Here is a 15,403-nt window from a genome sequence, read left to right as displayed (position 1 = left end):
GTGATGCGGCACACTGTCTTAGTCATAGGCTATATGTTGCTCGACCACCTGGTCTGTCAATCAAATTTGATTGATTGACAGCCAGTGATTCCAAAGCTCAAACCTTGGGTTTAGATTGTGTGTGTGTGTGTGTGTGTGTGTGTGTGCACAAGTTTCCTCTGCTGGACATCATGGGTTTCATTTCTGAGCACATGATGCCACCCAAAGCAATTTAGCTGGGTGTTTAACTGAGTAACTTTTGAAGGACTCAGACTTATTCTTCAGGAATGTGGGCTATTGTTTTGAACACTTGGAACAACTGCACTATACATTGTATTGTCTTAAGATGTAGTCCTGATGAAAGAATGTATTGATATCGGTGGTCTCTTATGCCAACAATGAGTAACTTTAATGTTTTTTTTTTATTTCCCTTTTTTTTATATTTGAAAAATCACCTTTCATGTAAAAATGAACATTTAAAATAAAGACTTTTTTGTTGTTCAGAAAACAGGAGCGTGTTTATTGTTTATTTTTTATTGTTTATTGTTTATTTTTTTTTGGCTGATGTCTTTATCGTCTATCCTTTATCCTTTTTTAAATGTTCAATATTCAAACTGAGTGAATATGTCCCTCACTGCTTGGCAAAGCATTGGCAGATTTGGACTTCACCAGAGGGCCTGAACTTCTTCCACCATGTCATGTACTGGTGTCTCACCTGATGGCAGACAGACACGTTTGTCAAAGGGTGGGGCAGCACAGTTCTATCACTCTATCTATCTTTATCACTCTTACTCTCATCTTTTACTCTATCACTTTCTCTATCACTCTAACTATCACTCTTACTCTATATCACTCTATCACTCTATCACTCTTATTTGACATTTCTAAATCAATCCTAGTGAAGCAGCGCAGAACGATTGATAGTCTTGGGATAAGAGTGCTATATGGGTGGAATTTGTTAGCGTTTATTTTGAATGGGCTTGCTGTCCACAATCTCCATAATGGCACTGCTTGTGAGCTTACCGTAATATACAGTAAAGGTGGGCACTGCTGGTGAGCTTACCGTAATATACAGTAAAGGTGGGCACTGCTGGTGAGCTTACCGTAATATACAGTGAAGGTGGGCACTACTGGTGAGCTTACCGTAATATACAGCGTAAGTGGGCACTGCTTGTGAGCTTACCGTAATATACAGTGTGAGTGGGCATTGCTGGTGAGCTTACCGTAATATACAGTGGGCACTACTGGTGAGCTTACCGTAATATACAGTGAAGGTGGGCACTGCTTGTGTGCTTACCGTAATATACAGCGTAAGTGGGCACTGCTTGTGTGCTTACCGTAATATACAGCATAAGTGGGCACTACTGGTGAGCTTACCGTAATATACAGCGTAAGTGGGCTCTACTGGTGAGCTTACCGTAATATACAGCGAAGGTGGGCACTGCTTGTGAGCTTACCGTAATATACAGTGAAGGTGGGCACTGCTGGTGAGCTTACCGTAATATACAGTGAAGGTGGGCACTGCTTGTGAGCTTACCGTAATATACAGCGTAAGTGGGCACTACTGGTGAGCTTACCGTAATATACAGCGTAAGTGGGCACTGCTTGTGAGCTTACCGTAATATACAGTGTGAGTGGGCATTGCTGGTGAGCTAACCGTAATATACAGTGAAGGTGGGCACTGCTTGTGAGCTTACCGTAATATACAGTGAAAGTGGGCAATGCTTGTGAGCTAACCGTAATATACAGTGTGAGTGGGCATTGCTGGTGAGCTTACCGTAATATACAGTGTGAGTGGGCAATGCTGGTGAGCTTACCTCTTCACTGAATACGCAGTGGATCAGGAAGATGCAGAATCCCTGCAGGGAGTGGACAACAATGACTAATACCTCAAGGCCTCTGTTGCTAGGCGCTGGAAGGCCAAGCAGCCAAGGGAGACCGAGGATGGAGGTCTGGAACATGGCTTTCTGCGCCAGGCCTCTGTTGCAGACACAATGTTGTTGTTGTTTTTTTTGTGATCAAAGGTTTTATTGATTTTTAAACAAACAATGGACATATCATTCTGATTTCATAGTAGCCAGTTTGAGCAGTGGGGAAGGCAGACAAACACAAAGAGACAATGAAGATCATTGACAATAAGACAAGATAATGACCATTCCTATTGTTACAACAGTAATGATACAGACAGACAGATTTGTGCAGGTGCATTCATACAGTGCGATCTTTTAGTTATTGTCCCTTGTCCGGGTGATACGGACATCATTTCTGAGGTGTCAGAGGTCAGGTCAAAAGGTCAAAATGTCAAGTCAAGAAAACATTCTAACCTTTGGCATGGACCTGATTCTAGACCAGTGAAACGTCTTCATTGTTGCACATTTATCAGGCTGGTTGTTTTAATCTTAAAATGATACTTGTATCACTATGACATTATGTGTAATTCTTTAGGTTCAATATTTGTAATATGATACATTGTGACACAACGGCTATGGACTAGGGGTAATCAATTTACTTACCTGGCGTATCTGATTTTAGAAATGTGACATTCTGACCGTTGGAGGATGGTGAAAATGGTGATTAGGAGTATAGCATTCACCTGTTCAAGAAGATAACAGAGACAGTGGTGTTCACTACTCTCTTTGATCCTTACAGTAGGCAACTAGGCCTATGTAACGACAGCATGCATTATTTCATATCTGTAAATTGTGTCCATTCTAGGGTATACAGCAGAATTGTACATTCTGATGAATGTAAGCATCTAAAGAATGTTCATTGAATATCAAGATTAAGGTAAACAGGGGCGGAGCCAGGGGGGTGCTAGGGTGTGCTATAGCTCCCCCTGGATTAGCCATAGCACACCCATAGCACCCCCAAGAAAATAATGGTTTATTTATTATTGTTATTTAATTTAATTTTTGTGTTATTTATTGTGTGATAATAATAACAGATCGAAATGAACAGATTGTTTTAGACACAGAGCAATCATTCTGTAATAACTTTGACCCAATTTTCACGTTGCACGCGTGAACGTTGACATTCCAGGGCGGTTGAAGGAGAAAGCGAGCTAGTGTGCGGTAGTTTCAAGTTAACATCAACAATGCATCGTTTTTTGCTACCTAAATGTCCACGTTTGGAAGAATCATTGAGAAACGAGAGTAATGTAGAAAAAGAAGAAGAAGAAATGCCCGGATATCTGTGGATTGTGAATGTGGATTTTGAAGAAGTGGAACGTCGTGGTCAAGGATGTCAACCCTCCACCGCTACTAAGGGTGCTAACCATGGTGCTAGCTGCATCGGTGACATATGCATGAACGCCCAGGTTGGTCCGAGAAGACCAATACTCCAGAAATATCAACCTCGCATGTTTGGAGTCCAACAAAGGATCTATGTGATTATTGATGATTGTGAACTGAAATAATTGAATGCATTTCTGACTCTTTTACTTTTTTAGCTAATTATATCTGCTATTCTAATTTCCCCTCTTCAGTTTAAAATGAATTGAACTCTTTGTATTTAGTTTAAGTTTAGTTTAATTTCACTGTGTCTGACATGGTAGTGGTGACCTTGTGGTCACCAGGCGCCCAACTTTAACCCCCATTGAAGTAAGTGAAATATTTGGGATTGCGAAATCTATAACATGCTGCATGCATTTAGTCAGTGACCGTCACAAATGAACGCGGCTATGTGCGTGTCCGTCGAAAGCAGCCTAATGATAATAATACAATCGATTTGAATATCGCTTTTCATGGACCCCAAAAGACGCTTTTGAGAGCAAATATGTAAACAAATGACAGACGGTATGGTGGGGAGGTGTTGTAAAAGAGAACCATGTGACACATAGGCTATCACCCTCATTTCATAGCACCCTCAGTAAAACGTAGAGCTCCCCCATAGCACCTGCAGAAAAAAATCTCTGGCGCCGCCACTGAAGGTAAGTATAGTTCAAGGACTTTGCAGGGAGTATAAAGATGCCTGTAATTGTAGTTTAAACACTTCATTTCATGTCTTAGTATACTCAGTCATTGTAGTTTAAACACTTCATTCATTTCATGTCTTAATATACTCAGTCATTGTAGTTTAAACACATTTCATGTCTTAGTATACTCACAGCAAGGATGAAAAACACAGGGCCAAGGAAACTCCAGATAAAACCATCTGTACGGCTCAACCAACATCTGTACACACAGTGACCAAACAATTTAAGTAGCTGTAACGTTTTCATGAGAACATCTGTAATGAGTGGGCACCTATTGTGGCTAAGTCTTACATAACACTGTTACTAAGAATGTCTGTAATTCTAGAATCCTGCATTGTTATAGTGGGCAATTCTTCAAGCTGCACTGGATAATTTGTATTCATCTCCAGGCCAATGCACCATATAACACAACTGTATACTGAGGAGAGATATGGGAATTTTGGACAGAGGTCTGATGGAGAGGGATGGGGTCCTACCCACTTGCTGTTAGCTGAAAGTTTTTTACCATTCACCTCCTCACTGCCGCCATTTGTTTATAATTTAATATAATTCAAATAATAATAATACACCTTATTTGTATAACACCTTCCATACAAAACAATGCAGCTCAAAGTGCTTAATATTTTTATAAGTTAATATGCGGTGTGATGGTACAGAGGTGAAAACGCGAGTTTGATTCCCGATTGCTTTGGATAAAAATGTCTGTTAGGTACCTGACCTTCACCTCTAACACTAAAATCACATACTGCCACTTTAAACACTAAAAACACATACTGCTACTTTAATGAGACTCACTGCTGACTTCCATATCCATCAGGCTTCAGTCCAACAGACACGCCAACGATGACAAGGGGTAGCCCATAGCCAATCACATACATGTACTTCCAGGAGGCCAGCTGCTGCGTATCTGGGGTGAACTGCTCAAGGCCCCTAGTGGACATGAGGAGTAATGCAGCCTCTATGGTCAACCAGACGAAGCAGCACAGGTAGAGGAAGTGCACAAAGACTGAAAGCACTCCACAGGATACCTGCGGGGCCAGAGAGAATCAATAATGGTGTCGGTATCACCATCATCATCACCATCATCATCACCATCATCATCACCATCATCATCAACAGCATTCATCAGGATCACCGCAATCATCTTTGTGAATCAGCAGAGAGGTTCAACACTGGAATCATCATCATCATCATCATCATCATTATCGTAGATATCACCATAAATATCTCTATGAATCTAGGGTCAAATAGACCGTGGTGTGTTGTAAACACTCTCAACATTATGTCGGAGTTTTGACGCAAACATCATCATCACCCTCTCTATCAGAATTACCACATCTTTATAAGGAGGCAGTGAGATTCAACATGTCTATGGTGATATCTATGGTGATATCTATGGTGATATCTGTGATCACTGATAATCACCTCCTGCATGTGGTTGTTGCTCTGGACAACCAGGAAGAGGACGTGAGCAACCAGCAAGCAGGCTGAGAGGTTGAGGCGAGCCGTGTTGGTAATTTGCGGGTTCTTCCGGCGGAGGGCAAAGGTCAACACAGCCAGAGTGAGGAAAACCAGCCCCAGCATGGTGGTGAGGATGTTGAGCAGCCTCAGGGCAGGGTCCTGACAAGAACAAAGTTACTGTTAGCATAAGGCTGCGTTTGCGTGTGCGTTGCGGCTGCGTTTCCTTGTGATTGTTGTGTTGTGTCGTGTAATATGTTGTGTCATGTAATGTAATGTAATGTAATGTGTTGTGTTGTGTTGTGTTGTGTTGTGTTGTGTTGTGTTGTCTTGTCTTGTCGTGTAATGTGTTGTGTTGTGTTGTGTTGTCTTGTCTTGTCGTGTAATGTGTTGTGTTGTGTTGTGTTGTCTTGTCTTGTTGTGTAATGTGTTGTGTTGTGTTGTGTTGTGTTGTCTTGTCTTGTCTTGTCGTGTAATGTGTTGTGTTGTGTCGTGTTTTGTCATATTATGTGTCATGTGGCACTGTGTAAAAATATGAGATTTTTTAGAGGAAGTTTGAGAGTTACACCTGAAGGGCGACAGTACCTATCCATGATAAGTAAAGTAATATATATGCATATCTTTTCTATAATCTACCAATCTACAATCTATCTTTTCTACAATATATCTTCTATCTATAATTCGATAGCATGTGCAGAGGTGCATAATGCCTAAGGTATATATGTGCAGTTATCCGTGCAAGATAACAAGTGCAGTTGCCAGTTAGCATGGCAAGATAACAGATAACTGTGCAGAGATGCGGAGTGCCTATGATTCATTTCTCTGATTGTCAATATAATGTCCTCCTCATCTTTGAGTGCGAATTGAGTTTGAATTGTCTCCACAGAACTTTCTCAAAGGCTTAATTAGTCACCTGATGTTTTACAAATGAATATTTACTCACATGGGTGTTTGTGATGTCTAAAGAGTTTTTCATCTTTTTTTGTTTTGTTAATCCACCCCGGTCTTTCGTCTTACTTATGCATTTCACACCTGAGTTCGGCCGTCCGTCTGCATGATGAGGGAGAACGTGGAGAGATGTACACAGGTGCACACGGTGTGTGTGTAGTTAGTTTTGCTCATAGTGCAGCCGTCCTCGATCCATGCACTCTCGTTCCAGTAGACGCAATAAACCTTACCCCGCCTGTAAGAAACCTAAGGAAGATAGTTTAAAGGTGAAAGGTTAAAGGTTACAAGGTTTTCATTGAGTATAAATGCTCAGCATCTTTGTGTAGTTGTCCTCAGAGCAGGGTATGGATACATTAATTCAACTAATGAGATGACATATTTAGAGGTTAGATGGATGGAAAGGTCTAATATCCTTATTTCAATCAAATATGTTATTGCAACAGGCCATATAATCAGGGTACATACAGTGTTTCTGAATATAATTACTAAATAAGAATAAATAACTGAACAAATAAGGAATTACCATTCACTAACGTTATAAACCATCATCAACTTTATATGTAAAATAATTGAAACAGTGTGAGAATTCATGCATCATTCTTTTTGTTTTGTTTTGTTATTTGATTGTTTGTTTGTGTTTACAGGACAAGTCACTTACGTTGATATGCCTGAGGGTGAAGTTGACTGAATTTGAAAGCTCTGCGTCAAAGACGTCCTCTAAGGTAGCCGACACCACTCTGGAGATGATTGTTCTCGTGCCGTTTTCCTCGGTGTGGAAGAGTTCAGCCTCGAGAACATCCTGCATGTTGCTGTAGCCAACAAGAGCCACTGATGCTGAACCTAGGGGTGAGACAAACAGATCCAGATAGGGCAATGCAAGAAAAAGGTTTCTACACCTCTGCTGACCATTATTTTTGGCCTTTTTTTGCCTTTAATAGGACAGGACAGCGAAGAGAGACAGGAAATGAGCTGGAGAGAGATTGGGAGTGGGATCAGGAAATGACAAGCGAGTCGGATTCGAACCCGGGGTCCCCATGGATGTTGCGCCACAGCCCCCTCCCCCCACCCCCCATATTTTTGCAGTATTTTACAGTTTACTGTTTACCACATGCCCCATGCATTTGTGCACTTTGTTGTGAATACTAAGCACTGTTAAAGACATGCTCAAAACATCAAAATGGAGTTCAAATACCACATGTACAACCAAAGACGAATGCAAAAACCTACACCTCTGCAGCCTAATACTTAGTGGTGGGCCATAGGGTCCGTCCTTATAGTGGAGAAAACAGCCAGTGTATTTTGCATGCCAGTAATTGCCAACTGTGGGAATCGCTGCTGTGGGAATACCGTTGTTCTTCCGGGCGATGCCTCCCAGGTCGATATCCAGGTAAACGTCAGCAGATGGGGTCCTCAGCTGAGGGAATCCTGTCAGGGAGGCGTTTGGTCCGATGCTCAGGATCTCCCCCTCTGGGGAAAACAACAACAACAAAAACTATCAATCACTGACGGTCATTTAAAGTTGAGGTTTCATATTTCTCTCTCGCTCTATATATATATATGGTAAAAGTACTTAATATGTTTATTGTGTAAGTTTATTGTTTGCACCAATGTACCATAGAAAATTCCTGGTAGGTGTAAACCTACTTGGCAATAAAAACGTTTCTGATTCTGATACATCCTAGATTTTCTCTTAAAGTGGCATTATGCAGTAATTGTACATCAGGATTAGGGTTAGAAAAGCAGTTTTACCTTAAAATAACAGCTTTAAAAAAATTGGGGCGCTACAATGACTTTTAATATGGAGAATCGCCTCCGTACCATTGCCATACCAGGGTCCGTAGGCATATTACTGCTAAATGTAGGATTGCCTGAAGCCGCCCGTTTTCTACTGTCTGCCGAACTAGTAAGTTGCTTATTTGCCGTCTTGCTTTGTCTTGTGTGTTGCACTTGCTTGATGTTTGACTGTGTTAGGACAGTTGTTGACTAACTAGTTTGTCATAATGTCAAAGTCAGCACATTTCAAGAGATTTCGTTCCGTTACGCTACTTTAATGTATGTACTTCCTCAGGAGGGCTGTATAGGGTAGGCTGGCAGAGGGCGGGTGGTTCTGATACATCCTACAGGGGTAAGTAGGTAAGTAAGTAAGTAAGTAAGTAAGTAAGTAAGTAAGACTTTATTTATATAGCACATTTTGTACAAGAGTTGCAGTTCAAAGTGCTTTACATAAAATCAATAAAAGCAAGCAGCAAGAGCAATACATGGAGTAAAATAATGATCAACATCGTATCAGAACCTGATGTTCCGATAGGCTTCTTGGATTACTAAAATCATGATAAAAGTAATACAAATAATAAAACTCTCCTTTACAGGCTTAAGGAAGGTGACGCACCCAGGGGACTAGAAAATTCGTTAGGGAAATATCTGTGAGAATAACAGGAGATATATTGAAGCCACAATATGGTTTCCGACAGTGCTATGATACCCTTCAAACAGTTTTACAGAGAAATAGTAAAAATAGTGCAAGTTACAGAGAAATAAATGGTATGGTCATTATATTTGTGATGTGAAAATGTTCGCTCCACCAGTTTGGATATCAGCTTCTTCTTAGACAAGCCTTAAAGGTCTAAGGCCTGTTATACTTTTTTTGGTAGTCTGACATGCCTTGATGTTTTTGTATATATCCTCTAACTAAAAAAAATGTATGCACAAGTGGCATATACGTAGAAGATTAAAGGTTTCTGGGGGTGTTCTTTTTATGATTCTAGGACAAAAAACTTGCAGAGCTTTAAAGGCATATTGACAACAAGAACACCACCAGTGGGAAATAGACCTTTAAGGGCGCTGTGCTCCAACCTGTGCTCTTGGCCTGTGCAGCCTAAGCGACAGTGGTACAGGAGGTAGAGAAGTCGTTTAGTAATCAGAAGGTTGCTAGTTCGAGTCCCTGTCGAAGCGTCCTTGAGCAAGACACTGAACCCCTAATTGCTCCTGATGTGCAGTGTGCCAACAGTGTAAATGTAAAATGTGTATACATTGTAAGTCGCATTGGATAAAAGCGTCTGCTAAATGACTAAATGTAAGCGCTGTGCTCCAACCTGTGCTCTTGGCCTGTGCTGCCTAAGCGCTGTGCTCCAACCTGTGCTTTTGGCCTATAAAGCCTAAGCGCTGTGCTCTTGGCCTGTGCAGCCTAAGCGCTGTGCTTTTGGCCTATAAAGCCTAAGCGCTGTGCTCTTGGCCTGTGCAGCCTAAGCGCTGTGCTCCAACCTGTGCTCTTGGTGATGAAGTTCAGGGAGCTGCGGGTGGAGGTTCGCTCCACCAGTTTGGATATCAGCTTCCTCTTAGACAGGAGCACCGCGTGTCTGTGGCGAACCGGGCGCCTGCGGTCATCATCTGCCAACTCATCCAGCAGTAGGGAGACAGTCTGCAGAATTATAGATAGAAGATAGATTATAGAAAAGATAGATTATAGACAGATAGATTATCGAAAACATAGATTATAGACAGATAGATTATAGATAGATAGATTATCGAAAACATAGATTATAGACAGATAGATTATCGAAAACATAGATTATAGACAGATAGATTATCGAAAACATAGATTATAGACAGATAGATTATAGATAGATAGATTATCGAAAACATAGATTATAGACAGATAGATTATCGAAAACATAGATTATAGACAGATAGATTATAGAAAAGATAGATTATAGACAGATAGATTATAGACAGATAGATTATAGAAAAGATAGATTATAGACAGATATATTTTAGAAAAAGATAGATTGTAGATAGATTGATTATAGAAAATATATGCATATATTGTATTGTATATTACTTTACTTATCATGGGATGATATTATAAAACATAAATGACATGTATCAAGAGTAAATTGTTTCTATGATGAAGTCAGATATGGAGCAGAGCCATAGAACAAGAAAACAACATGAGGGTCTCATCACTTAATGTAAGATAGACAGTTTGTAGCGCAATGGGGTTCAGTGTATCATAAAGACTATTTTTGTGTGTGTGTGTGTGTGTGTGTGTGTGTGTGTGTGTGTGTGTGTGTGTGTGTGTGTATGTGTATGTGTACTACCGTTCAAAGGTTTGGTGTCACTTAGAAATGTCCTTGTTTTTGAAAGAAAAGCAAATGGAGGATTATTTGAAAAATGTTTGAAGGATTCAATTATTATCTCAATCAAAAGTCATTATCTCTAAACTGGTCAATGATGTATTTTTGTATTTCCTATTCAAATTAATTTCATGTATGTTTTCATGGCACAGAGGCCATTCTCCGTATTACAAATCAGTGTATCATAAAAAATATTTTGAACTGGTAAAATAGTTGCATAACGTTACTTTAACACATTACCCATTAATATTAGGGAAGCAAACACGCTAGACACTTTCAAAAGGCATCTTTTTACCAAAGCATTTTATTAATTTTATCTGGCACTATTTATTTCTCTGTTGTAAGTGCACGCTAGTATAGTTTTCATGTGGGGTTGAGACTAACTTTTCTAGAATTAGAAAGACTCCTGTGTGTTGTTTTCATGTGGGGTAAATGAGAGATATATCCTCTTGGGCACTGGAAGCCTGTACAAACTCTCGGGGTAAATGAGAGATAAATCCGCTTGGTAGGGAAGCCTCCACAAACTCTCTAGACCTATTTCTAGACAACTCCGGAGAAGTCTCTTAAAGGTCTATCCATTCCCCTTTACCTCGTGTTTTCCAGTGGGGTTGATACTAACTGTAATTTGCACTATTTTTACTATTTCAGAAGGGTTTTATTACTTTTATCATGATTTTAGTAATCCAAGAAGCCTATCGGAACATCAGGTTCTGATACGATGTTGGTCATTATTTTACTCCATGTATTGCTCTTGCTGCTTGCTTTAATTGATTTTATGCAAAGCACTTTGAACTGCAACTCTTGTACGAAATGTCCTATATAAATAAAGTCTTACTTACTTACTTTAAGGTATTACAAGATCCAGTCTTCCTACCAATAACATCACAGTGGAATTGCAGTGTTCTATGTTAGACCCACCTTCAGTGGTAAACCGTCCTCTGTCATGTTTCTGATCATCTCCATTAGCCTATCCACTCTGACCAATCTGTTCTGCAATTACCATAGTCACATATAATAAAACATGGCTCATTGTTGAAAGAATGCATAGAGCTTGGAATAGACTAGAAAAGAATGCATAGAGATTAGAATAGACTAGAAAAGAATGCATAGAGATTAGAATTGATTAGAACAGAATGCATAGAGATTAGAATAGACCAGAAAAGAATCTATCCAGAGCGTTACCTTGTGTAAAGTTAACTCAGTTTGCTTCATTGTAAATTGACTCTTACCTTGTTCCTGGCAGGTAATATCGAGTCCAGCTCTGAACACACACACAGAGAGAGAGAGAGAGAGAGAGAGAGAGAGAGAGAGAGAGAGAGAAAGGGGGGACATTATGTAATAATAATGATAATAATAACAACAATAACAATGACAATAATAATAATACCAACAATAATAATGATGATGATGCAATAAGAATATATAAAAACCCTGCATAAGTAAAAAAAATTAAATAAAAAAAAAAGCCAAAATCACCTAAGCTACACTACTAAAAAAAGATCATGACAGCTACTCCTAGACTGTGGGTTTTACGCTGAGACGTTTCCTCGTACCTTTACAGACGGTGAAGTTGATTCTCCAGTTTATACCAGGTGAAGGTAAGTAACCGTCTGGGCACTCGCAGTGGAAACCTCTGCGCATGTTTCTGCAGATAGCCAACTCATCACCGCAGATGCCGGGGTCCAAAGCGCACTCATCCACATTCTCTTTCACAGGCTTACAGCCTTTAGGAGACCCCGCGCAGTCCCTACGAGCGAGGGTACTCGAGAGGATGGAGCACAATGTTGTCACAAGCAGCGTAGTTAGTAGAGGCCGGAGCATTTCGTACGCACTCGAGATACTCACTGGCGATTCTTCTGATTATTTGTCTTCTGCCTGAACAAAGTATCAAAAGGCAGACAATTCTGCACTTGTTTGTTTAAATATTTGTACAGCATCCCATTGTTACGGCACACCCAGGTGAGATGACGACACAAATGCGCTACAAACTGAAAGGAGAGCAACATTCTTATTCAAAAGTCAATGTACATCGGAGCGGGCCATGTACAGTATATGCTATAAATGAAGAAGCTACATTTATCCTATTCTATTCCAGTATTACAGTGATTCAATGCAGTGACGACAGACAAGACGAGGTTTTATTAATGTAGGTAGGTAGGCTCTGTAATCTGTCTGATTCCTGCTGAAGCTGAACAACTTGTTTAGTAATGTACAAACAATGCAAATGTGATAGGGTCAGCCCACGTAGATGTTCACAGGCTTACACCCACCTGTGACTAAAATGCGAGTTAATGAGCTCGTAACTTTCCCCTAGATAAACTAGGATATGCTCTCGCCGATTGTTTGAAACACACGTTGCCGTTGGTGGTGGGAGTAGGACGCTGGCTGTGGAGTGCACCTTGTCAGGAGTTTCATGCCGGAACTTCACGTTAGGCTTTGGTATATAAGCTTTTACTTGCAACGTTAGGCTTTCTATCACTTTCTACCGGTTAGCCTTGTCTACTATGTAGCCTGATTAGAATGCTTTGGATGTAAAACAAACCCAAACTGTTAAGTCACAGACATGCAGTGTAGAGTCGTAACACATGCACGTATTTTGTTCGTCTCTTGTCTCAACTAGTAAAGCCCCCCTGAAGCGTTGTGGCACAAGTGCACATCAGTTTCGAGTGCCGTCCCTTCTATTAGGCACTATGGTTGCTACCGAGTCTGACTCGCTGCCAGCGTTTGAGGTATAGCGCACATCTCACCCCTAGTATGCAACAACGTTATGTTGTGATCTCGGCCGTATGGCTTACTGCAGTGTTTGTTAAACTCCTCCTCCTCGTCTGAAATGTTTTTATATTCAAATGTCTATTTTTCAAATTATTAAAGGGATGATACAGTATACATTTATCAGGGAGAATGTGCAATATCTGTCAATGTAAAAAAACCAACCTTTCTTTTGTAGATCACAGCAGCAATTGACCACAGTTGATAGTCTGGCCACTGTTTTCCTCTGTTTATTTCTTTCATTTAGTTCTTGGTGTATCGACTGATTTAGCTGAAGCTACGTGTCTCATTGTTGTTACTTGTATATTTTTCTTATTGTCACCCATTTTCTGTGGCCTGGGTGCCTAACTCAGGGTGAGTTGCAATGTAACATTGTGTGGGTACATTTATGGTATTATTCTGCCCTTAAGTTGCTGTGTGAACACCCCCCTAGTGGTTGAGTGTGGAGTTTGACACAACCTGTATAAGCTTGTTCTCTGTGTGATTTATCTTGACCTCACAACATTTGCACTTTGCAGTATTACACCAGTGTGTGCATGAGTGTGTTAGTAATCACGGTTCATGGTTGAATATTGGTCAGAGGTACTCTAGCAGTGTTACTGTAGTTACTCTGGGTTGGCCCCCAGGGCCTATGTTATGTGTTTTGCTTTATTTTCTTTTATGTCTGTATGTATTGTCATCGTGTTTTGTTACCCCCACCAAGTGCAAACAAAAGAAGACCTGTATTGAAATAAACTATTTATTGCTTATAACAGCCTCGGTTTGAATCCATTTAATTGGGTAACATACAAAGTACTTGGTAGCTACTACCTTAGCAGCTAGCCTCCAGTTGTTAAGGTGTTGTAGCAGTTGGCCTGGGGACTAGCCCATGGTCACAAAAACATGAATTGCTTAGGTGTTGTAACTTTGCGTCAAACATATAAGTTATAGGTGACCTTGGCTTCAAGAACACTGCGATCATCTAATGCTGGTTTATTGGAGGTTCCCAGCAACAGCCATCAGAAAATCGGGGACACAGCCTTTGTCAATTACGCCCCAAAGCTATGGAACACACTGCCTATAGATATCAGGGAAGCTAGCTCGCATTTTTTTTTTTAAAGAAAGCTAAAAACTTGTCTATTCACCTTATCCTTTAACATTCTACGACTTCGCACTTCGCATCTTACTGCCGCATTTTGTCTTTTTTTTTTAATGTATTTTACTTTAATATCGTGATATTAAGGGGATAGGTAAACCATATCTCTGCTCAGTTTTATTTTCTGTTTTATGTTATGCATTTTATTATTATTATTATTATTATTATTATTATTATTATAGTAACATCAGTGACAATGTTGCTGTAGGAAAAATAAGTGAAGACTAGTTTTACTGTCAGACTTGTGCTTGTTTTTTTTATGTGATTAGCAACAAACACCTAGCAACTGATAAGACAGTGTTTGTTATATTCATTACGACTTCATACCAACTTATCTCAGCTTTAGTACACTACAGCAACCAGGAGGCCATCATGGCACATCAATAAACTAAAGACAAATTATTTAATAAGAAATTCATTTTAGAGGCAGTGAGGTATATATCAATGAACAGCCATCTTTTATGCCATCTTTTACAAAGATATGTTTCAGAGGTAGTTGACGTTCAACATTTCATTCATTGCAAGAACACACTGAAAATGGTGCACTGCAATTAAAGGTAGAGTCTATGCTCCTAATTTAATTCATTATTTGTCAAATTCAACTCTCACATCTGTGCTAAACCCAGATCCGACCACGCCCCCTTTTCGACATTCTACTCACACACCTCTGCACACTTAAGCAGGATTTATGGTTCTGTGTTTTATGGTTCTTTGTTTTCAGTTTTTTTACGGCCCACTCACACGTTTGCGTTGGAATGCGTTGATCCGTCAAAGTTGACAGATCCCCATCCACTTTGAATGGGGTGACGTCATCCTTTGCCGAACTGAATTGTGCCTCTGTTGGGTTCCGTTGGGTTCCGTTGTGTTGCGTTTCATGGCTTGCTTGCGGCAAGAGTTGAAAAATGTTCAACTTTTCGAGAGGCAACGTATGCGTCAGCCAATCAAATTGCCTTTCATGCATAACTGATAGCACAGGTGCTAGCCAATCAGATCGCGTTTTTGCTCATG

At 40.2% G+C, this 15,403-nt stretch overlaps 1 protein-coding gene across 1 annotated transcript; it reads right to left on the bottom strand.

Moving 5' to 3' along the window:
• Positions 1 to 591: 591 nt before the first annotated feature.
• LOC122128791 (adhesion G protein-coupled receptor E3-like) lies at positions 592 to 12,491 on the bottom strand. The gene is made up of 13 exons (XM_042703580.1): positions 12,045 to 12,491; positions 11,721 to 11,752; positions 11,410 to 11,481; positions 9,620 to 9,776; positions 7,706 to 7,825; positions 7,017 to 7,198; positions 6,443 to 6,604; positions 5,378 to 5,572; positions 4,748 to 4,980; positions 4,085 to 4,151; positions 2,493 to 2,572; positions 1,797 to 1,959; positions 592 to 694 (listed from the first exon to the last, which is right to left on the bottom strand). Exons 1-13 carry the CDS (start codon positions 12,310 to 12,312, stop codon positions 611 to 613), a joined length of 1,815 nt encoding a protein of 604 aa, XP_042559514.1. The 5' UTR covers positions 12,313 to 12,491; the 3' UTR covers positions 592 to 610.
• Positions 12,492 to 15,403: the final 2,912 nt, after the last annotated feature.

Source organism: Clupea harengus, chromosome 24, assembly GCF_900700415.2.
Source record: "Clupea harengus chromosome 24, Ch_v2.0.2, whole genome shotgun sequence".
NCBI lineage: Eukaryota > Metazoa > Chordata > Actinopteri > Clupeiformes > Clupeidae > Clupea > Clupea harengus.
Note: the sequence above shows the minus strand (reverse complement) of the source record. Positions and strands in the feature narration are given on the sequence as shown.